Genomic DNA, 24,978 nt, shown 5'->3' with positions numbered 1-24,978 from the left:
GTTGTTCTGTTTGTTGGTCCCTTTATCCTTGATTTGCTATGCTGACAGCTTTACTGAAGCTGACAAACTCTTCAGCTTTGCTTCCTGCAATAATAAGGCACATGCTTGTAATGTATCTTCAACTTAGCACTGACTGCAAGCTCTGAGTGGGAATGAAGCTTCAGGCACAGAGCAGATGCTTTACATGCATGAGGACACAGCATCTATGTGCTGCCTCCATCTACTGCATCTCAAACAGAGCTCCCAAGAGGCTGAGTAACAGCTTCATAAATCAGTGGTTGCAGGTTTAGCTTTTCCTGAAACTAATTAGGAATTCAGTGTATGGTTTGGTGTTCTTCACTGAACGAGGAGTGAGAAAGCACAAAAATGTGGGGGAGGGCTAAGGGTGATAGAGTAGCTGAGATGACAAGATGATGGGCAATTATGAAGACAGACTGAAAAAAGGATTAATAATTTATAATCTGTAGTAAAGAGGGATCAACTTATAATGTAGAAATATTTCAGAAATGGTAATGAGCAGTTTGCAATGGCAATTCTGTTGCCTTGATTACATGAATGGTGGTTAAGTGAAGAAATTCACAGAAGACGTTAAAGAATTGTTTTAGCCATGAGCAGTTGAAAGGATTTGTCTTGGTTTGATTTTAGTTTTGATTGTGCTCTTAATTGGGAAGTCCATGTAGGAAAATCCTCCATGTGGGATTTGTTGGTGTGTGACCTTCTCTCTCCTCAGTTTGTAATTCTTTCTATAAGATAGATTACACATGATACATATACAGTCCAACAGATAGTTATTTTTCCACAGCAATTTTAACCAGTTGAGTTCTTTTTCCTAATCCAAAAATCATAGGAAAAACAGTAAATACATATTAATAAGTTTGACATAAGCCATCCATCTTACACTTTGAGTAGAAGTTCAAATACAGTTTTGTACAGTTTATTTTATTGTATGGGTGATCACAACCAAGCTAATGGCTACCTGCAAAAGGTATGGGAGAGCTTACATCTGAAAAGCTGCCATGATTTCCAGAGTTGCTCCTACTGCATTTTTCCATGCTTGTGGCTATTTCCTTGAAGTCTGTACAGCACAGTGGTCTTTGCATGGCCTGCTTCTTTTACTCTCCTCTGCTCTTCTGTGGCTTATGCTGCGTCTTCTCACCACTAGGCATTTCTCCAAAAATACTATTAACAGTATCTGGTGATTTCTGTCTCTATGAGAAGTCTTTATATATTGATATCTTGAATTTTGTATGTGTTTGATACAAGTATTGCACTATGTGTAGAATAATTTCCATTCTCGCAGAGCTCTGCAGACAAGCTCTTGGGATGGTCTTGTAGACTAATTTACAGCCTTTGCATCAGATGTTTCAATGGGCCATTTTTACGTCAAGACAAACTACTAGTGCAGGAAAATACTCTTCTTCCTGGGGATTCATAACAGGAGATGCCCTTTCCCATGAATTTCTAAAACATGGCTCAGTAGTTTTGTCAAGAATAGTGTTGGTGTCCTCTCCCAGGCCAATCACGAAAGTGTTCTGTCTCCTAGTAAAGACTAAGTGGAATGAATGTAAATCATAACCTGTTGGTCCCTGGAGAAGGATTCTCTCCATGTATACACTGAAAAGGCAGTGAAAATGGGCAAAATTCTTATCATAAGTACTCCCCAGGATTTTAGAAGGGCAAGGTGGAGAATGCTTCTCAAAATATGTGCTTTGGTGAAGAGTCAGGGAGAGTTTTAACAAGGCTGCTGCCCAGGGCGAATAGTTGCATGCATTGTGGTGTAGGCTTGTGCTTCAGTGATTGATGACTCCGTAAGGCCTCGAGTGATTGCGCCAAGTGACAGGAACATTGATCATCATGATTTAGTATGGCTCTTCATTGTGTGGCATCCACTGCAGCCTCAGCCAACACCATTCTTCTGCTATCCATGCACAGATGCTATTGTTTTGTGATGAGAACACGGAGGAGAGTGTGTGGCAGGCAAGGTGATTTCCTGACTTCACATCCTCTCGCAGCCATGCCCATCTGAAGGCGTGGGGGAGTGCATGAACGCTCACAGCCTGGCATGTGGTGGTTGGTTAAATGGATTTTGTCTCTGAGTTGTGATAGCACGATGGTAGCTTGTATGACTGCAAAAAATTCTGCATTCATCATTCACTACCGATATCTTCACTTATTGCCTGATTGTATTTCTGCTGCTCTTTAGAAAGTATGTCCTCCTCAGGGCATATACTGAAGCAGTGATTTATCTTAAGATCCTTTGCATCCTTTCTTTCCTTTTTCACAAAACAGTGCAATATTGGTGCTAATGCAGGTGTTACTTCATGACCATTTGGTGAAATCATTAGAACTTCTCCAGGGAAGAAATTTTCAGGCTCTCTGCCTGCCTCTTGAACTTAGTGTTTTCCAGATACTTGTAATGTGATTTCTCAAAGCATGTTCAAAGTTTGTTTTCTGGAGTTTTTTTAAGGGAGGACTCAAAACTTGAAAGTGCAACAGAAAGCAGTTTCATTTTGATGGAAGGTATATTTTTGGCAGGAGCTTCAGCCAACTGGATCTTTATAAAGTGAAAGTAAATGAAAGTCTGGTAGTGAGACACGCATAGACAAACATGGTTTAAGTGTGATGAAATTTATTTGAAGCCCTTAGGGTAATACTGTGGGTACCGTAAGTTAATATACTCCTTGCACAGTCTTGGAGAAATGACCTTAAATGAAGATCCATCTGTGCTGCTGTTAATTATTCCTTTCACGCAATTCAAAATAAAAAAGTGGTGAGGTTTTAATTTTGCAATTACCAAAAGACTAATAACTCTTTTGCCAAAGGCCATGATGATCTTTTAAGTGTGTAACATAATTGCCTTATTCCTGTGCCATTAATTCTGCTCCATTTTAAAAACATGGTCATCTGTTTTATGAGCAAATGATACTGTGTTACCTCAAAAGGAAATGTGCTATGAATGGTGAAAGGATGCAACCTAAAAGTCACAGTTCTTTTGTTTGAACTTTTCTACTTGTAAAAGAAGGAGGTTACAAAAGGGGGAACTGTATGTATTTAGGCAGTGTATTCAGCGATGCATTGCCATTCGTGTCAGGGCCCAACCACTTAGCCTACAAGCTGTCTGTCTTTACATGGGTATAGCATACAGAAGTTAAGAGAAAGTGACTATAACACCCAGCAAGCTTAGCAGAGGTATTCAAAGAAACAAGCAGCCCATGAAGTCACATACAGCTCACTTCATTTCTATTAGAATTAATTGTTTGTAGCTTGTAAGAATGTCTTCAGGTTTTTAGTCTCTAGAAATAAATCTAAATAATGAGCTCATTACTAGGAAACTGCAAGCAAATGTCAGATTTTACATTCAAAGTATCAGAGTATGGTTTGGCAAGGTGGCTAGGGATGAATTAAGTTTTCTGCTGTTGGAATGCATCTTCCTTCCTTCCCTTGCTTCTGCTGCTTGCTTGTTTGAACATGTTCAGACGCTTGTCTGGTCTTACTTCAGCTGATTAAAATAGTGCCCAGTGGAAAAAAAATTTCTTGTTCTGTGTTTTTGTGTGTGTTTGTTTTCTGTTTAGTAGATTCCAACATTTGTCTTCCAATTAGATGAATGCCAAAACCTGCAGGATGTCTGGGCAGCAAGGAAAGAGCAGACGGGAAAGGTGGAAGACTTAAGAATGAACAGGAATCACCCTTTCAGCAAGGCAGGGTGCTTATTTGGTTCAGCCACAGTGTAAAACCATGCCCTAAATTGGTGCTTTGCAGGCAGGAATCACTGTGATTGCACTGCTGTATATTTTCAAGACGGGAAGGCAAACAGAGCCGTGGAGATGTGCAGAGCGTTTTCTGTCACACAGTGCTATGCCTGTCAGCTCCTGGAGTCTTCAGTTTGATTCCCATCCTGAATTTAAAATCCAATGTTTTTAGCACACATGTATAAACAGGCCTTTAACACCCTCAAAGAGGAATTGTATCCTTAATTGTCAGATAATTGAGATTTAAGGATTTTCTTTACCTGTCTGGCTTGTAGTAAATAACTTCCTGCTTGCGTTTTGTTCCATAGTCTAGAAACAATTTGTATGAATCATTGTGCCTATTCTTTTGTTTAAGGTATGGAATGCTCTTGGAAAGGTAGCAGCAACTGGTATTTAAAGTGAGTAACTGTGAGAGGTTATGCCGTAACCTTTAGTTCCTCATTTAAAGCTGCTCTGCATTTCAATGTTAAAATTAATCCCCTATGGAAAAATAAATGTTTCTGAGCAAAAGATTGAAATAGCTTATTATAGGGTCCCAAGGGAATCAGCACTTAATTTGTATATTCCTGGGAGCCAAGTTTCCTTGCTGCCAGGAGGCAGTGACTGTCAGCTGGGGCCTGAGACTCAGCCAAAGGAGGTAAGTCTCCTTTGAAGAAAGGCAGCATGAATTGCCTGTTGCTGTCATGGGTTATGATGGCAGGGGACTTGAATGTAAATCTTTGTTTTCACATGACCTTGTTTTTGTGAGGAAGTTGAAAATTTCTAAGGAGACTTTTTTTGCCTCCAAAGAAATTTATATTGAGAAAGGTCTCCAGCTGTAGAGCTTGAGTATTGCAGCTTGGAGGGTATTGCAGCAAGGGGAACCAGAAATGGTATTTGTAATGTGTTTCTTTGAGGATGCCTGGGCAGGTGGGCTGTTCTCCGTCCATGTTTGGAGAGACTTCTATCAGAGTCCCAAGTGAATAGCAATCTACTATTGAACATAATGTCATATCATCTGATTTTTCAGAATAAAGTTTATTTTGGTCAGGACTTCTTGTGGAAGAAACCCCATTAAATGTGTGATCCTTTTGTCTTAAGAAGCCAAGACTACCATATCTGCTGGTTCAATCAAAAGCATAGATTTGGTCAGCAATCAGAGACCTGCACTGCCCGGACCTCTGCAGGCCACATACTGCCATGACATCTGTCTTTATCAAAGAGTGAAAAGTACATATATACCTCCAATTAGCCTAAGGTCTGTTCAACTAAGTTACAAATATTTTTCTGATTGCCTTGTCTTGTAGACCTCACAACAACAATATAAAACCGATAACCAATGCAAAGTATTTTCTTCATGGCATGAAAAATGTTCAGCCTTAACTTTCTGTCCAGCAGTGGTAGCGAAGAGTTCCTGTGTTGCATGACATCTGGGAATGTGTCAAAAGAAAAATGAACAGGAAAACTCCCTCTATGGTGAGGGGGTGGGATGGGGAAGGAAGAAAAAGGGAAAAAAGTATCTGTAACATTCCAAAATCAGTCATAATAATGGAAGTTCACATCGAATATTTGCCAGAGTCAGAATGGACAAACATCTGGCTTATTCATCCCTAGCTATACTAACAAAAATATGATATCCTGTTAGAGAAACCACTGATCATCCTAGTTTATTTTGGCAGTTTTGCACGTTGGTATTTTTCACTTAAATAAGAACATATCAGTACTTTACAGCTAGCATGCCTCCAGCTCCAGGTTCATAGTTCATGTGCTTCTGTGATTTTTGAACTCTTCTTTTCCTGAGTTTACCAGCAGACAGCTGCACCAGAACAGATATGTTTACATGTGGAGAGTAACTGGCAACCTGCTGCTCAGATTTTCCATTTCCTTTTACATTGTTCAGGAATCCAGGCTCACAATTCATGTCCTAAAGCTTCGTCTCATGTGTATGTATCTGATTTGCTCTTCATAGTACAAATGTTTTATTTTGACATTGATTTGTTAATAGAAAGGGCTGACTAGGGAGAAGCTACTTTCACTAGAAATTGCCCTCAGTTCATGAAGTTCAGTTGTGGGTGAAACAGCAACAAGAAAGAAATACTCTAAACATCACTTTCTGTAAGGCTTTTAAACACTATGTAAATGTGAGACTAATATGGAACCACTTATGCAGCTTTTGCATGATAGATGTATTTTTAGATGGAAGAAAATTATCTTTTGTATTTAAAATGATGATGAAATCCGATTATCTCCTTAAACCACGACACTGTCTATTTAAGCTATTGTCATGTGTAGGTGATTTCCAGATGTGCTTGGCAAGGCAGCAATTACATAAAGGAGGTTGTGATCATATACAAGAAACAAAACCATCAGAGTGATTTGTTCATTTGCCTGAACCCTGAATTGGAATTGCAGTCTCCAGTGAAGGGTTAGTTCTGACTTTATACCATCCAACAGACTCATCTGTATTGCCTAATTTCACATTTATGAGCTTTTCCTTTTGTCCCTACTTTTGATATTTTGGGTTCGTGCTCCGAATGAAAACTGTGGTTTATTGATTATTTTGGTAAAAGGAGTGAAGTAGATGTTATGTAAATGATCTGTAGAAAGACCTATAGTAATTGTGTGTTGAGTTTTGCCTACTGTTTTTTTGAAAGAAGATTCCACGCTTCCCGTGTGTGGAAGTTTTATGAGAACAAATTATTTTACCTTCTTGGAGCATTTTGATGCAGTTTAGTTCTAACTATATGTGTATATTAATTGATAGGTTTGACCTATGGCCCACTATTAAAAGTAATGTAATGGTAGTGCACTGCTGATAAATGAAACTTTAATTTTTAATCTTCATTCCAATGTTTCTTATGATACGTGGGCTCTAAAACTGAAACATAAAATCAAACACAGCAGAGTATTTATGGAATTAGGTTTTGCCCTTTATATGACCACATAGTAGTAGAGTCTGGAGAGCCATGCCGACTGAAAATTACACCCAGAAAATAATCTTTTAGGACATATCCAGATCATCATTGAGTCTTGTCAGTGCAAGAAGAGGATCCAAAATGCAAAGCAGGGCCTGCAACTGTAATATTCCTGATCTAGGTCAGCCTGTTTGCCATGGGGTCATGGGGTGTTCTCAGACTGGAAGTGCAAATACCTGCTTGTTTTATGTGAGCTTGCTGAAGGCAAATAATTTATCTCTTCACTTCCATTAGAACTGCGTTTGTGGCTGAGAAATTAAAGCAAGCAGTTAGCATCATGCTGGTATCTATTACAGACCCCCTACCTACATGGAGGGCAGCAGCTCAGGTGGTCGTGATTCATGGCGGGGGAAAAAGGGCATTTGGCAGGGGACAGGATAAACAGACATCCAGGGAGGGGAGCTGAAGCTGGGCAAAAACTGTGTAGGCAGGTAGTACTGGTTATAAAATTTTCTTCAGTTTAGGTACAGCAGTTCACAACTGCTTAAGTAGATGTTTGTTACCCAAAGTCTATGTCAGCTAACCTATAATCCATAATTGTCTTCTGTTGACGAACTATGTATGAGAAATTATAACCAAAATAAATGGCCCAATTTTAATTACATTTTAAGTGATTAGCTGGTTTATCTCATGATCTGTAAATGTAGGCTCGCTTGAAACTTTCCATTCATAGTCTGTATTTTTCATTGGTACTTTCATTTGAAAGCAGGAAACAATCTGAAAATAATTGCGTTAAGTGTTTCAGCACAAAGATTTTAAATTATAATAGCTTGGCATATTATTTTATCTTCTTACTATTCCTTGGAGGAAATAAAATGAAGTTGCAACTTTCATCCAGGCAGCTGTTCTACTACATCCTGTTTCCTTCCGCACACTTGAGAAAGCACTGATGTTTGTCTCCCTTTCCTCTGCTTCCAGAAGAAAAGTCCCACTCCCCATGTTGTAGCACACACTCTGGTGAACACCAGAGCTATGTTAGTTTCTCAAATGTCAGTACAGTATTTGGGTTGTTTATGCAAATGGGCATGTTGTCCTCCCTATCAAAGGAAAGCACTGTGGAGAACAGAAGAATATGCACTACATATGCTCAGAAAAGTGGCCCCTGCACAGCTCTCCTGGCCATTTGCCCTGGCTGGCAAGACTGCCCGAGGGGTGGCTTGTACCTCCCTGAGAGAACCATGAAGTGCTGTGTGAGCAGTTGCTGTATTTGCTGGAAGGCTGACATCTCTGCTTTTCTCCCACTGAAAGGCAGACTTGCAATTCCCCTTTTTCTAAGGAAAATTGACCCTTGAAAAGGCTTGGCATGAAATGGATTAACTCCCTGGAAACTTTGTTTGGAAACGTTAAGAGACTGCTATGTATATACACTGGCAATCTCTGTAAGAGACAAATTATTTTCCCACCCTCTCAAGCACTTGGTAGTTTATCTGTTGTTTATATTAAAGATTGATCGTGGTTATATATTCCTGATTCAGAGTCCTCATTTATCACTGTATGCCACATAAGAGACTGGAGAAGAAGAATAGAGGTTACTGGAAAGCAGAAGTGTGATCCCTGCCTCTTTAATATGACTTATCCTGACATTAGCTTTGTTCCTATGAATTATTGTGTTAGTGTTAACCTCTTTTTTGTTTGTTTGTCAGGTTTTTTGTGGGGTTTAGTTTTGTTTTGTTTCCATGTTTGGTATGTCTACTTTTCTCAGGGCTCTTCAGAAAAAGGTTCTATACTTATTACAATGATTTAGGAGAATGTTAATCATGACACTTGCCATGTTACTATTTCAAGAGGTCCCTGCTCCCCCCAGCATGCCCACCCCCTTGTTTGCTAGCACTTGCTTCCTCTCCCAGACCCAGCAGCCATTTCCTCCCTCAGAGCAGATCCACACAGGCAATTGTTTCAGCCTATGCAAAACAAAGAAGAGGTGGAAAAGGACCAGTGGGGTGATGAAAAATGCACAAAGGCTGGGACTTCCTAAAGTGCATCAACTGCCAACAGGGAGATACTTTCTGCCACAGCAACAGCGCAGATCTGTTGTTCCTCCTCCTTGACCCTGCTGAAGGTTTCCAACCCTGAAATGTTCAATCAGCTGTTTGTGGTCCCTTTTCCTCCAAGACATAAGAGATTAAAACTGCTGACAAGGGGGAAAGGAAAGGGAATTTACTGTTTTTTATGAGTTGATTTGGATTATAAGAACACATTACTAGCCCTGCATGGAGTCAGGTCCAGAAGTCTCTCCAGCAAGCTATTTTCCCACCCTGACTGTTCTGCCTGAAAGTCCCTCCACATCTTTCAGAGGGATGCATTAAGCCCAACTCTTTAGTATGTTTTGGTGGGAAATTATTGTATTGGTAAATTTTCAACCAACAGGAGATTTAATCTCTGGATTATTTTTATTTGCTGTGTACTTGTCTTTGCCTAATAAAAAGAAATTGTTTGGATTTTAAAAGAAGCAATTGAAATAATTGCTATTTGACAAATCAGAACAAATTCATTCTGAAAAGATTGATATTTAATACATATTATCTTCTCTTTATTTGCATAATTAAAGATTCTCTGCACAAAAGCAAGAGATGACTAGAAGTTCTGCAGTCTTTAGGTCAACTAGTTGTGCTGAAAGCATATTGTGAGTGAAATCAAAGGAGAAGGAATAATAGAGGAAAGTCTTATATCTCTAAGAATTTGCAAACATTTTAAACCCTGTGATTTTAGAGGACTAGATATTTTTTAAATACTTTGATTCAAACTAATTTGGATTGTTTGATTCCCACCACCACCACCATGTGACTGCTTTTGATGATATATTGTACATGTCAAGAGTAAGAGAACTTATTTCTGAGTTGGGAATAGGTTTTTAATCAGACTCAGTAATGTAAATAGACCTCTATTTGAAAGTTCATTCAAAACTGAGTACTCGTGTATATTTTAGTGCACTGAATGCTAAAGTAGAAGTATCCCCCAGTGTTTAACCAAAAGCATGTTTAATGTGTGGTTTTGTTTTGTTTTTTTAATGTTTAACAGTAACTGAAGCTGGCTTTGGTGCTGACATTGGGATGGAGAAATTCTTCAACATCAAATGCAGAGCATCTGGCTTGGTTCCCAGTGTGGTTGTACTTGTTGCTACAGTGAGGGCTTTGAAGATGCATGGAGGTGGGCCAAATGTAAGTTTTTGCGCCTTTCTTGGAAAATAAAATTGTTGCTAATATTTGAAATAAGTAAAATATCTTGATTTAAGGAATATTAGGGGTAGCCTGTGGGGCAGTGTTTAGATAACCCTTCTGAGTTACCATATTGTATGGATGTTACCTCTAAAGTTAATGCAGGAAAGGAACAAATGAAAGAAGAGGGATGACAGAACTCTGAAGAAGTACTACAAAAGTTTGTTTGCATGAAAAAAAGAGCTGTAAGAGATAATATCTGTCTTCCCTGCCTTTTGAAATAGCATTTTAAGTGCATTAAAGTAGTCGTAGGCTGGGAAAATTGGCAGCTGAGGAGGAATGAGAATAAGTTTGAGTTGCAGTGTGAACGTCGAAGCAGAGAACATCATTAGTGAAGGTTTTGAGATTTCTTTCACTCGAGTAATGGGTACCCATTGCCCCTTCTGTCCTTTTATTTTGCTCAGGTTAATTCCCTCAGAGATGCTGAAGTAACTGATAAAAATTTGCAAGTATTTTCCTGGTGTACTAAAAGTCACCAGTGTCATTTTTTTTGCTATTTAAGCCACAGAGAGACTTGTACCAAATACTGATTGTAGAAGTGCTCCTCAATCATGCAATCAGATCAGACTCTGTTAGCCAAGTAGATAGACACTTAAATTATCTCCTGGAAACACTTTCATCTGCCCGGCTACATGCTAGAGAGTCATGCTGCCAGGGAAACAGTCTCGCTGGGTGAAAATATGAGAGCTGTTTCCACAGCCACAAAATTTTGAAATGCATGTCTCCCTTACTGCTAAACATCTCTAAGATTTAAAGCTGAGCTGTCCTTTTTCAGTCTTTCAGGCTGATATAATTGCATAACTTTCTATCACTTTAGTCCACTTCTAATGCACCTTTTCTTTATTTTTAATTACATTCCTCCATTCCTTTCAAGACAGGTATGTTGTCACATGTGTTATTGTTCAGTCAATATCAATCAGTCAGCAAAAACAGGAGTTAAATAGGTCTCTAATAACTGTCTCTAGTTCTGCCCTACTTGTGTCTTTAGAAGTTTAAAGCTTTCTTTTGTTTACAAATAAGATGCATTTATAACAGAGGCATGTAGAGTACCGGATACTTTTACTGGGAGGTTAACTATAAAATGGACCAATACTAGAGACAAAAGTGAGTAAGTTCAGTGCCTGGGATCAATGTATGTGGTCCTTGGAGACTCAATATAGTACCCTGGTGATACTCTTTGCAGGTAAACCTTTGTGCTTTTGAGCAAAGTAAATTACTTGCATGCAGTTCCTTGTCCAGAAATTAATGGACACTAAAATATGATGTTCCTCCTCTAGTCATCTGTTTTGCTGTTGATTTCTCCAGCCAGCTGTTGGAGGTTGCTGTTGATTGTCTTTGCACTGCTGGTGTCTTCTAAGAACATGTAGAATGAGATTCAATTACCTCTTCTTTACTGTGTCTTTTACAACTAGTTGCCAAGTCACTACCTGTGTCTTGCTACTCAAATACAGTAGGAAGTGTTGCTGTTCTTTCTGTACTGGTGCAGCTTGAAAGAACCAGAAGCTGCAGACAGGTTCTGATGTTGTCTGCAATGTATGTATTAACCAGCGGTATAGAAAGTAGGCAGAAAGTGTACTTCGGACCCTTTTAGGGTTATGACAGTCTTGAATGACTTTATTTATTACCCCAGGTTACTGCTGGTGCCCCCTTGAAGAAAGAATACACAGAAGAGGTAAGAGGAACAGCTGTAAAACTTAGGAGATGATTTTATTTAAAGGAACAAAATGATGTGGTGTGTGGAGAATCAGAACTTATCATTGCTCTGGGTGGATAGTGTGCAGCCTCAGGTTTGACAAGAGCACAGTCTAATGCTGACATTCAGTGGTTATCTTTAAAAGACATTGCCAACAAGTAAAGCCATCTCATCTTCCCTCAGACCCTTTTTGTCATCTGTTCCTCTTGTATGTGTCATATGTGTGACTGCATGATGGATTGTAGTGAGGAACGGAGCTAACTGAAACATAAGCTTTTTCAGTAGTTTTTCTGGGACCACGAAGTTTTCAGACTGATCATCATACAGGCATTTATACAAGAGAAAGAGCAGAGTGGTGTAAGGGGTCAAAGACACTCCCTGAAACTAACTTCTTCATTAAGCAAGTTGAATCTGTTTGTGCTTCACGTTTGGACTTGGGTATCTCTTCAAACAAGAGTGACTTCTACTGGTTTGGTTTTTCGTCACTTCACTGTAGCCAAATTCTGGTCTTCTGCTTGTATGAGGCGAAGAGTATGTGTCTTGTTACAATTAAGACAAGGTCTACAAAGTGTGAGGTAGAAGAGTAAATAAGGAAATCCAGTAATATGCCTTTATCTGGAATATGTATGTAGATAGAGATTAAACTATGATGCATCTAGATGCATCTAATACATCTCTATGTCAAACCCCACCCCACTACTGTAGTTTGTTTATAAACTTCTCAAGAGACTAACAGCCCTTTCACAATCATGACAAGCAACTAGTCATGAGCTGCACCATCTTCTTGTGTACTGGAAGAGAGCAATGGTTTCATGTACAAATTTTGAACACTGCTTAGTTACTTAAACATGTCTGTTTCTTATTAATTGAAATAAGAATTAATAAATGCCAAAATACTTTTGTCTGGAAACATTTCACTTGTCTGCAACTGTCATGGTCAGCATGGCTTATGTTCATTTCAATTTATGGAAAATTATTTAGCTGGAGAAGACTTTATGTATCTTACCATTTCCATTAATTTTTATTTAATTGCACAGAACCTCCAGATGGTAGCTGATGGCTGCTCTAATCTACAGAAACAGATTCAAATTACTCAGCTCTTTGGAGTTCCTGTTGTGGTTGCTCTAAATGTCTTCAAGTAAGTCTATTCTTTCATTACTCTTGTGACTAAATACACAGTTCAAATTTCTCACCTTTCTTGGTTTCTAAAATAATCATTTTTGGCATAAAGAAAAGAAGCTATTAAAGAATTTCATTTTTTCATCATGTATAAAAAGATACTTAACTCATTAGCTTGTTCTTAAGGTTTTAAAAGTAACAAAAAAAGTATATACTATTATGGAACTGATAATCTTCCATATTAATTAACTATAACAATTACAAAGTTTTCTTGAAACATGTAAGTACATATGCTGTGTATAAATGTATTATGTGTATGGCATAATTTCTATATAGACTTGCTTTAACACTGTTGATGGTGGAATAAGAGTACGTTTATAAGGTTATAGAAGAGGACTACTTAAACAAAATAATGAGATGGAACTGTTTGTTTGGTAGAACTGACTCTCCTGCTGAGGTTGATCTCGTGTGTAAGATTGCAAAGCAATCGGGAGCATTTGATGCTGTACCCTGCAATCACTGGTCGGATGGTGGTAGAGGAGCAGTAAAATTAGCTCAAGCTGTGGAAAGGGCAGCCAATCAGAAAAACAGTTTCAAATACCTCTACAGCTTGGAGGTAAGAATTTTTTTTTTTTTATGAAAGCATTCTGCATCTGAGTTGGATTTAAAACAACAAGAACATTGCAACAAAATTATCTAATATACTTGGAAAGGAACTTGCCTTGGTTTAAAATCACAAAAGCTGGAGAGAACAATCTGTGACTTGTCTAATCAGAGAGCAGGATACTTGCTGGTAATCATTGTTGTTTAGTGCAGTGCACGATGCTTCTGATACTTTCATGTTTAACATAAAAATATGTATGCAGATGGAACATTCACAAATTATTCTGACAGACTTCTCCACAAAGATGTCACAGTCGTGGTATTTGTCCTGTGAGTCAGCTAAAATGAAATATAGTTGCTGTCTCACAGTGATGGGTATTGCAGCAAGTTGTGGCTTCCTGAAGCATTCACTCTCTGTATGAGAAGGATGTAACAGGTAGCATGTCCATGCTCATCCTACCTGTCTGCCCTGCTCAGCCAGGTCAACACAGAGGAAAAGCACTGCCTTTACCAGCACCTACTTACACAATGCAGCACTCAGATGAGCATGAAGAGCACAGGTGACCCAGTCCTCTTCCTTCCCTCCTGATGATCAAATTGGAGTCTGCTAGTACAATATGGAACACACAATATATGGGTCACTGCTGCTGTTGGCCTTAAATCCTCAGTCTATCCAGGAGTACCTCCCAGTGCCCTTACTCTGCTCCAGCTGATGGTACGAGAGTCCAAGAGCCCCTGAGGCTCACGGCTCACTCCAGCTGATGGTACTCAGACCTTTCCTCCTGCTCTCCAGTGCTCATGCATACACATCTAGAGCAGAGAGCACACCCACAAAAAAGGGAGACGGAAATCAGATTTCATGAGAATAGAGCATAGTCTGTGGTCGTCAAGCACAGAGCTCACTTAGACACCTTTACACCCAACTGGCACCTTCTTCCTCTTTCCACTCACTTTTCCAACCCTTGTTCCTTTTTGATCCACCTTGACTACTCCCTTTCCCCATCTTTGCTCCTTCTGCTAAATAATCTTTACACATCCCCACCATCCCCTTAGAAAATCCCATCATAAGGTTTAAACAGTCCCAAAATCCACTTCTTCATAAATCCTTTAGAGTCCTGTGCTGCTGTAGGCAATCCCTTCCTTTCATTTACCAAGTTTTCTGATCAAAGTGTTTCCCTGTTGACTCACCTTGGTGCATTTCACACCAAGGACAGTAGTCTCATCTTCCTCTTGGATAGGAAATAGGTCAGTGTGCTCTGATTTTCACTGATTCGGCCTTTCCACTGATTACATTACTAGGGTTCCTCCACCTATCATTGTTCCTCTGATCCTTGCTGGGGCTTTGTGTCTAATTTGCTTAGCCATTAGATAACCTAACAAGGACAGTGTGCTCCAAGTTTCAATCCTATGTCTACCAGAGATAGTGACTCTTTTTTCCATATCTCAGAGACTTTGTTATTGCAGTTGTCTGCAATGTAACGTCGCAGCATTGTGAGCTGTCAAGAGGAGCAGCGTGCAAAGAAGGCCTGCTTGGGCCCCTGGAAGCACTATATTGGTGTACCACTCTGGTGGCAGAACATTTGGAGGGACATATTGCCAAGAAGGTTACAAAAATGATTCTCAGGACCTTCCTGGCTGTTCAAATGTGGGTGGGTTTAAATCTGGGCAGCCAAACAGACTTCTCTGGCTCAAAGGCTTTGGAGCCAATTTGACACAGGCTGTTAGATTTCAGATCCTGTGCCCTAGTTGGCTGTGCTGCTTAAGTTTCTTTAGAAAATGTTTGAATGCTATTTTTTAACAACAGAACCTCGGCTTCATTCTTTTATATGGCTGAGAGTTCGTGTTTGGATTCTTCTCTCCAGAAAAAAGTTCAGCCTGAGGTAGATATGCTATACTGCTGTATTTCATTCTCCTTTCTCCTTGATATGTACCCTGTATCTATTGCATGCATTTTATTTCTTCCTTCCACCTCCTCCACTGTTTTTCAAAATGTCAGTAGTTCAGACAACTCCTATCAATATTAACCACTGCCTTGACAGAATAGATGGAAATATGTTGGGAATATTAGTGCTGTGGCATCTACTCAAGACATTTTGCCCATGCAATTTTTTCACAGCTGAAAATTGAATAAGCCTTTCTAAGTTTGTCTCTGCTGAGATGCTCTGAAAACTGAAGCTATCATCTTACAGGGCTTGCATAATAACATGGGGGAAAATTCTTTGACAAATACATGCAATAGTTCTCCCCACTGGACACTTGTGTTACAAGGATAGCACATGAGCACTGGGCAAGTCCCATCCTTAGGCTCTGATGTTACCATATGCTGTGTAGCTTACAATCTTGTGGTATGAGTGAGGAGAAAGGATTGGTAAGAATGGATTCTGACTAAAGAAAATTTGATTGATTTCTACTTTAATGTCTTTCCCAGGCACATTGTTTTGTACTGTGTTGCATAAACAGCATGATCTTAAGCACTAAGGGTATGAATCACATCTTTACATCAACTTTATATTCCATAACTTTACACAAGTATTATAAGCCTTAAAAATATATTGAAGGGATTTTATAAAAACATATTTTTAAATACAAAGAAAAAGTAAGTTCAGGCCAACAAAAAACAGTAAAGTTCAGGCTTTTGTTTCATTCTTACTGTGCAAAGAACAGGAAATGAAGCAGTTGGAAGTAGGAGGATGAAACAGCAATGCTGTCACTTGTACAGTATGTAGGTTAATTGGTTACTAGGCTCACAGAGAAGTGAAGCAATGCCACCTCATCCAAATGAGCCTACCCAGATATTAATCAAGATTGTAATAAGATTTTTGTCTTTTAAGGTGTGATTTCTACTGCTCAAAAGGGTAAAATTAAGAAATTTAAGAAAGATAAAAAGTACTAAAGTGGTGTTCAGGCAGATGATCATTGTGCCTAAAGGCTGTGCAAGTGAAAGGGCGTAATTCTGTCCCCATCTCCCTGATAGATTTGTCCAGTTACTTGAATACTATTAAGTCCTGATTGCGTCAAGTTAGGTGAGATTTAATGTGTTTGGGTTTTTTTCCTGTTTTCTTTCCCCTTTAGAAGGTCAAAGATGGGAAGTATTCATATAAAACCATTACCATGTCATTTCTGTATCTGTATTTATGAGATTACTCTACTCTTTGACTCCATATCTCCATTTAATCCTTTCGTGTCTATGCACCTTGTTTTCCTGTCTGTAAAACTTAATCAGAATTTGTGTCTAAAACTGGCTATAATTAAAAGAACTTCCAACAGCACAGGCCACTGAAGCCATAACAGGTTCATTCAACATTTTGATGTTTTGTTAGAAAGCATCACCCTGGCATTTAAAAAAAAACCTTTCAAACTCCTATATGTAAAACTGGTTTATATACTTTTAACTACTTAGAACAAAGTTTGCAGTAAAAAATATAAGTGTACAGTCAGTCATCTAGTCAGAGGATAGTCCAGGTCAAGTGGACTCTCTTTGTTTTGCACTTTTCCAAATGGCAGGCATCTCTGTAGTGCTTTATGTAATTTCCAAATGTACTGAAAACAAAGGCTTCCTTGAAAGATGTTTACAAATGTATATAATGTGAGAAGAAGAAGAAAGTGTTTTCTAGATCAGTCAAATACTGGTAAAAAGTTGAGGATCACCTTTTTTTTTTTTTCAGAGTCCTGGGGTATATTTATACCATCTTGTCCAGTGATACGCAAGCGTGTGCTGAATGAGCAGTTTTAGACATTGGTCACAAAACAATTGTGTCAGTTCGGGACTCAGGCTCTGCTAAGCTGTCCTGTTCAGTATCATAGCAAGCTAGTCTAATTAGAAGACTGTGCTAATTATATTTCTTGAAATGTCTGTTTTGGTCTATTTAAACTCCCTTGGGTGTCACTCCATGATACACTGTTCTATAGTCCCACTTCTAGATAGCTTTTCAGTTTCTCTTTATTTATTTCTCTAAGCAGGCAAGTTTTTCCTTTGTTTGATTGGGGTTTTTTTAATCTAGTATCTGATGCTTGTAGCTTGTCTTGGGTTTTTCGTCTTGATTATAGCAAGGGTTTGTTTGACATTTGGTATTAGATGGATAAATATTTTTCAGAACTTGAAATGAGAATAGAAAAGCTCAAATACGGTTTTGCGAATTCATATGTCTGCCAGTGTCATTTCATGCGTCGAGTACAAGGCGAGACCTTTGACAAATATAGACAGCACTGTTTGCCACTGTAAAAGTGTAAGAAAAGGACATAAACAGATACAGTGTACCATGAAATGCTTACAGTATTAGGAATTTCACAGGGAAGCAGGGGAGGAGGTAGTTCAGGAGCAAGGATGGGTTTTCATATAATAACTCCAGAATTTATAACATAGTTTAAAAGATTACTGGCAGTAGTTGAAATAAACACTGCAGTATTGTGTGGGTTTAGTACGGATTTTTGTCCCCTCTGCACAATAACCTCTCTTAATTTACTCTTGAGTTGTTTTCTTGGCAGAGTATTTTCCTTCAGTGCTTGAAGGATGGGTTTGTTTTAAAGGCCTCCTGAACTCTCTATGAAATAATCTGTGGTGGTTTATTTTAACATATATTCTTGCTACATATGGAAACTATCAAAATATCAATCCTCTTATCACTGTTGACTTCCCTTCTGGGTTCACTTTTCTTGAAGTATGGATCTTTAAGTTGCAGAAGAAAGCTATTACTCAAAATAAAGTTGACTGACCCATTAAAAGTAAGTTTAGATAACTGGGGGGAGGAAAAGAAAGGATGGAAACACACGCATCCCATTCCCAAGTTTTCCTGGCTTCAGTGCCTGTTCTTGGCCAGAGTATGCATACCTCTTGAGAAACCTGCCTTCTTTCACTATCTTGGTCTTCTCTCTTCTCCTGTGGTGAACTCACCCTTGATTTACGGCAGTCCTCCTCAACTTGGGGCAGTAAACAGGTCTGAAAGAAGGCAGACATAAGGTTTTTAAGAGGTATATTGTCCCCTCCTGCAAGGCAGCTGTAGTACAGTGGGCTATCACTCAGGAGACAGAGGAGAGGAGAAGGATAAACATATGTCATGAGGCAGGATCAGCATGTCTGGCTGGTTAGCAAGTTAGCATTGTCCTCTTGAAAGAATGACATGATAACCTGACAAACATTTTTGAAGAACCTCAAATCACATGATTTATACTGCATTGAAAAACTAATTTGGAGAGTGTAAAGGTCACAAATAGAAGGGAGGAGAAGGGGTTGTTCCAATCTTCCGAGTTTGTCAGATGACACCTTTTTTTGACAGTGCTGTGCCTTTAGGTAATATCATGATAAATGAAAATGCTTCCAGGTTATACTGTGAAAGTTGATTGCACAAATATTTTGTCTGAGTACAGTGTATTGCCTGGCCAGCCTGCAGAACAAGGGCAAGCTTTCTCAGCTTGTGACTGTCCACTGGGAATGAGGTTGAGGAGCAGCACTTCTCAGGGAGGCATTCAAGCAGTTAGCAGCCTCAGCACTGGTGTTTTTCTTTCCCTGCTGGGAGCATAATAATAGCTTGGGCAAATCTGGAGCATCTGAGCCCACAGTTTTGGCTACCCCTGCTTCTGTTGTGCTGTGGCAATATGGTGTGGGCTGTCACTTGTCTCATTTCTTCCAGTTCTTCGCTTCAGCTGTCACAGACAATGGGTCACTCAGAGGGGCCTAAGGGTAGCATTGAAACAGAGAAAACTCTGCCAGCAGCAGTTCTCTGTGCATTATTTTCTCTTCCACCCTCTGGTGATGGTCTCCAGTAGCAAGAATGAGCTGTGAGTAATGAAGGAGGAAGAGTCCTATCAATGAAGAAGGCTCCTTGGTGTATGTACTAGGAGAGGAGGAGCCACTTGAAGAGGAAGACACAATCAAGAAGGGCTCATGGGGCCTGGGTTTGAGGATGCTGACCTCCTGGGGAATGACCTAAGGCAGAGGGTTTCTCATAGTTTGTAAACTTGTCATCTTTTCAATCCCAGTGATTGAATGGGCAGTGCAGGGGGGTGTCAGGAGTATTTTCTGTTTCTTCCACTAACACCACAGAGTGTCTAAGCCATGAAAGCCATCCATCATGTGTCTGCTGTCACATCAGCCGAACACACTTCTGCTTGTTTGCCTAGGAGGCAAATAGCTTTTGTGTTGTTCTTATACAGCACAGAGGTCAGTTGTGTGTGGACCTAATGGAAAGTCCTTAAGCACTGCTGGGGTAGGAATAAATAAAATCATGTATGCTCCTTACTGAAACTATTCCCAATAATTGATGGAGCTCATTTCTCATCTTGAAATGAAGGCTGTGCTGCCCTTCAGGGTATGCTAGTCTTTAAATTATTTCCCCCCTCCCCTCCACTGCTAGTAAGCCATCTAGCGATGAAGCCACATTAAAGAGGAATTCCATAGGGTTGTACCACCCACTCTTCTCATTCCCATCAAAGAGATTTCAGTGGAGTCTGGACACTTCTTTCCCTGAATTTGGTGTTCTTGAGTTGGAAGCTATCTTTCTTCCACTCCATCTCTTTATTTGTGGATATAGGCTTTTGACGGCACTGCACTTTTATGTTTGTTTTCATTATTTCCCTGTTCTTTGCATGAAGCAATTTTCTTAGACACAGCTGGGGTTTCAAAGTTGGGGAAATGGAAAATGAATCTCTAAGGCTTAGGTGTTGATTCGTAAACTGTTTAACTTGACTGAATATGCTTTTCCACAAAACAAACTCTTGTCCTGTGCCAACAAAGGAAGAGGAGTGCTAAAGACTTGAAAATCCTTTTGTCAGCCACAGATCTTCTGGAACCAGAATATACAGATACTTTAATAAATGCGTTTTTATTTTATCCAAGGGAAAAGCTAGTAGTAGGAGTTCAAATGTGCAGCGTCAGCTATTGTTTTAGCACTGCACTCTGCCACCCCACACAGCACCTTCAGCCATACTCCCATAATGTTTTCATTTGGCACCCTTCCCAAGAAGAGGAGTGAGTGATGTCTGCATACTGTTTCATTTAGCCAACCAGTGATTCTTTTTTATTGCTTTCAGTGAATGCCTAAGTTAAAATTTTTTAAAAAGTGCCACTGCCTTGAATTTTGAATTATTTTTAGAACTTCTGTTAGAACACATGCAGCTTAGTAACAATAAGCCCAGAGGTTGTTACCTTATCATTAAACTAGTGCTCTCAGAGTTAAAAATAGGCAGTGACACTAAAGTGAATTTTTTAAGTACCTGAAGTATAAAATGTGTAAGTTACAAGTGAATAGTGGTTTTTGTGTATTCTCTGGTTAAACACATGTTTTTTTTCAACAGAATCTGAATTTTTGTCAGAGAATATAGTAGTTGTAAATATATATGTTGTGTAACTGTGAAGGCATCCTTTCAGACAGTGCCCACACTCGTGGGCATTCACTTGCAGTGTTCAGTTTAGACTAGATAACACTAGCACTTCTGGTAGTGTGGCTTAACTGCAACCTATGAAATGTAGTATGACTGGAGACTTACTGCGGTTTTGTTTCACTTAATATTGACATACGGCAACAAGACTGTGCCAAGGTGTGTATCCATGTCCCAAGTCACTGTTTCTGCTGGTACATTTCAGTGATCAGATTTGAACAGAGCAATTCTCCCTGCTTTATACTGGCTTTGCCTACATAGTAAACTGAATATGTTAACTGATATGGGCTGCAACAGGTATTTTTTCCAAGGTTATGTTTTATCCTGGATCACTTTTTATGGTATGTGCAGCTGCACAAACAGTGGTACTACCCTCTCAGTTGCACTGGGCAGATGGGTGAGTGTGAACAGCAGAGGAAAGGAGGATGATGGAAGGTCTGTTGAAGCTGGTCTGCTGACCATGGAAACCCTCATCAATCCCTATGTGGAAAAATGACAATCTGAAATCTGCTGTTATAGCTGATGCGAGAGATGAAGAGCGAAGGAAATGTGAGGAAAGGCTAGCAGAAATGAAACACTATACAATTACGTTTTGGGGAAAAACATTGCTGTTGATAGCATTGGAAGAAATAAGATTGTATAATAAATGGCACCAATTTACACTAATACCATGTCTTGCGTGTGAGATGGGCTGTTGAGATGACAACACTGGTGTGGTTTCATCTTAGGTGATCAATTCAGTCTTGGAAATAACAGGCTCTCCTTTTTATCAGTGCTGATGTGGTTTAATCATTCTCTATCAAGTAATGAAATTTACAGATGCACAGATACTGTTTTTATGAAAGCAGTTTGTGCACTTGTGCTTTAGCACTTCTTATGCTTTAGCCAAGGAGATAATCCTGTTTATGGTGTAGGTGCTTGGCAGCCTCGACAAGCACGTGTGCTTGTGCTTGCCTCAGAAGAAGCATATGGCTTTGGTAGCTCTAAATGTGTGAGACTCCACAAATGCACATTGTCTCTGGCAGGGCTGATGAGATTGGTTGTTTCTGAGGGAAACCTCAAAGCTACTGAATTGTCGGCAGATACTTATATCGTGTGGCCCTGTAGCACCTTCTCATGCTCATTGTAAATTTACATTGGATATTTTGTGTTACCGTTTTCTCAAGAAGCTAAAATTCAATTTAGAATGAATTTTCTGAAGCTACCATAATTCCTTCAGCATTAGTACCAAGACAGAGTTGCATGTCTGTAAAAGGTTTTATCTAAATCCATACTATCTCTTGTCTATCTGTCACCTGTTCTTCTGCTAAATGTACTTAATTGTGTAACATTCACAACCTTACCTGAGGGAAATGAAAAGAGGAAGAGCTTTTCTTGCTGATCCTAAATCTCTCATGCCTTTGACACTCTGGACATTTTATAAATTTCATTCTCATCCTAGCTATCCAGGTAGCAGAGTTGCTGTGGAATCAAGTTGATGTTCATAAGGGTGTATCGACACTCAGTATTCAGATGCATCTTTTCATCCTCCTTTCATTAAGGCTGCTTTACAGATGACCTTCAAATAGTTGCATCAGCATAGCTAAGGGTGCCACACTGGAGTTTGCAAGTGAAAATGAACAACTGGTTCAGGAATTTTCCTAGGCAATTGTAAGAAATTCTCAGATTCTCAGACAAAAAAAATGAGAGATGTTGTCCTGGGTCTGTCCAGGACAGCATTAATTCTTGCAGCAGCTAGAAGGAGCGTGGCTAGCAGCCAGGGGTTGTTCTATACTGTCTCACATAATTGCCAAGGGTGGGAGAAAGGGAGTCTCTTCTGGGCAGAAGGGGCTCCAGTCTGGTCATGTAAATGTGGCGCAAATGTGGCAGAAGGAGTCATCCAGTTTTGTCTGTTATTGGAGGTTTTTTCCATGTGAATAATTTCTTTCCTTGTATCCTCTGTCAGTACTGTTGTTGCTGTTACTGTTTATTTTTTCATCTCATTGCTGTTTCCAGTAAATTGTTCTTATCTTGACCCATGATCTTTGCCTTTTGCATCTCCAATTCTCCTCTCCATCCCACCACAGCTGGGAGGGTGAGGGGAAAACAGAGGAGCAAGAGAGCAGTGTGTAGTTTGGAGAGTCTCACTGGGAGCTCTGAATGGGGAGTGCCATGCCTAAACCACGAAAGGCGTTTCTTTTAAGTATCTGAGATATGCCCCTTCGACTTCAATGAAACACTTCTCCGTGGGAATTAGCATTGTTAGTACATACACCAAATGCCTTTGCCCATCAGTGAAAGTATTTCAGTAGTGAAGTGCTGAATAATCAAGTTTTGTTGAAAACTCAAAGGTAAACTTGCCTTTAAAGGCCAGATAAGAAAAAGTAAGAACTCTTCCTACAAGTGTCTTGTAAATATCCAGGCTCCTTCTGTGGCATATATGTAAAATGTTTCTTGAATTAATAGAAATTTTCTGGTAAATGCCATTATGTCACTTTTAAGCAAAGTGAATTGTTATTTCTCATGTAAAGCACTAGGTGTTTTTTTCTTTGAAAAAGACTTCTTTAAATTAAAGTGAAGTTTCTCAGCAGTATTACTTGATACCTGAAACACAGGAAACCTTTCCATAGAATCAAAGAATCGATTGGGTTGGAAAAGACCTCCAAGATCATCGAGTCCAACCCTTGGTCCAACTCTAGTCCATTTACTAGATCATGGCACCCAGCGCCACGTCCAATCTGTGTTTAAAAATCTCCAGGGATGGTGAATCCACCACCTCTCCGGGCAGCCCATTCCAATGCCTGATTACTCTCTCTGGAAAGAATTTTTTTCTGATATCCAACTTAAATTTCCCCTGGCAGAGCTTAAGCCCGTGCCCCCTTGTCCTATTGCTGAGTGCCTGGGAGAAGAGACCAGCCCCCACCTGGCTAGAACTTCCCTTCAGGTAGTTATAGACAGTGATGAGGTCACCTCTGAGCCTCCTCTTCTCCAGGCTAAACAACCCCAGCTCCCTCAGCCTCTCCCCATAGGACTTGTGCTCCAGTCCCTTCACCAGCCTTGTTGCTCTTCTCTGGATCCGCTCCAGCATCTCAATATCCTTTCTGAACTGAGGGGCCCAGAACTGAACACAGTACTCAAGGTGTGGCCTCACCAATGCAGAGTACAGGGGAAGGATCACTTCCCTGGTCCTGCTGGCCACACTATTTTTGATACAGGCCAGGATCCCATTGGCCTTCTTGGCCACCTGGGCACACTGTTGACTCATGTTGAGCTTCCTGTCAATTAGTACTCCAAGGTCCCTTTCTGCCTGGCTGCTCTCCAGCCACTCTGTGCCCAGCCTGTAGCGCTGCAGGGGGTTGTTGTGGCCAAAGTGCAGGACCCGGCACTTGGCCTTGTTGAACTTCATCCCATTGGAATCACCCCATCTCTCAAGTCTATCCAGGTCCCTCTGCAGAGCCCTCCTGCCTTCCAGCAGGTCAACACTCCCTCCCAACTTGGTGTCATCAGCAAATTTGCTGATGATGGACTCAATCCCCTCATCTAAATCATCAATAAAGATGTTAAACAGGACTGGACCCAATACAGACCCCTGGGGAACACCACTGGTGACTGGCCGCCAGCTGGATGCAGCTCCGTTCACCAGCACTCTCTGGGCCCGACCTTCCAGCCAGCTCTTAATCCAGGAGAGGGTACACTTGTCCAGGCCATGGGCTACCAGCTTTTCCAGGAGTATATTATGGGAGACAGTGTCAAAGGCCTTGCTGAAGTCCAGATAGACCACATCCACAGCCTTCCCCTCACCCACCAGGTGGGTCACCTGATCGTAGAAAGAGATCAGGTTGGTCAAACAGGACCTGCCCCTCCTAAACCCATGCTGGCTGGGTCTAATCCCTTGTCCACCCTGAAGGTGCTGTGTGATTGCACTCAGGATGATCTGCTCCATAACCCTGCCAGGCACGGAGGTCAGGCTGACAGGCCTGTAGTTGCCAGGGTCCTGCTTGCAGCCCTTTTTGTGGATTGGGGTGACATTGGCCAACCTCCAATCATCTGGGACCTCCCAGAGAGCCAGGACTGTTGGAAGATGATGGAGAGCGGTTTGGCAAGCTCTTCTGCCAGCTCCTTCATCACCCTGGGATGGATCCCATCTGGTCCCATAGACTTGTTAGGATCCAGCTGGCTCAGTAAGTCGGTCACTGTTTCCTCCTGGAATACAGGAGGGGTATTCAGTTCCCTCTCCCTGTCCACCAGCTCCAGAGGCCAGTTGTCTTGAGGGCCACCTGTCTTACTGGTGA

At 40.3% G+C, this 24,978-nt stretch overlaps 1 protein-coding gene across 1 annotated transcript in view; it reads left to right on the top strand.

Moving 5' to 3' along the window:
* Positions 1–24,978, top strand: part of MTHFD1L (methylenetetrahydrofolate dehydrogenase (NADP+ dependent) 1 like) — a 162,225-nt gene that overhangs the window by 83,412 nt on the left and 53,835 nt on the right. Inside the window, exons 21-24 of the mRNA XM_071549323.1 lie at positions 9,722–9,861; positions 11,549–11,590; positions 12,649–12,749; positions 13,169–13,346. Coding sequence (XP_071405424.1) covers positions 9,722–9,861; positions 11,549–11,590; positions 12,649–12,749; positions 13,169–13,346 — 461 coding nt within the window. The remainder of the gene's footprint in view (positions 1–9,721; positions 9,862–11,548; positions 11,591–12,648; positions 12,750–13,168; positions 13,347–24,978) is intronic.

Source organism: Pithys albifrons, chromosome 2 (genome assembly GCF_047495875.1).
Source record: "Pithys albifrons albifrons isolate INPA30051 chromosome 2, PitAlb_v1, whole genome shotgun sequence".
Lineage (NCBI taxonomy): Eukaryota > Metazoa > Chordata > Aves > Passeriformes > Thamnophilidae > Pithys > Pithys albifrons.
Note: the sequence above shows the minus strand (reverse complement) of the source record. Positions and strands in the feature narration are given on the sequence as shown.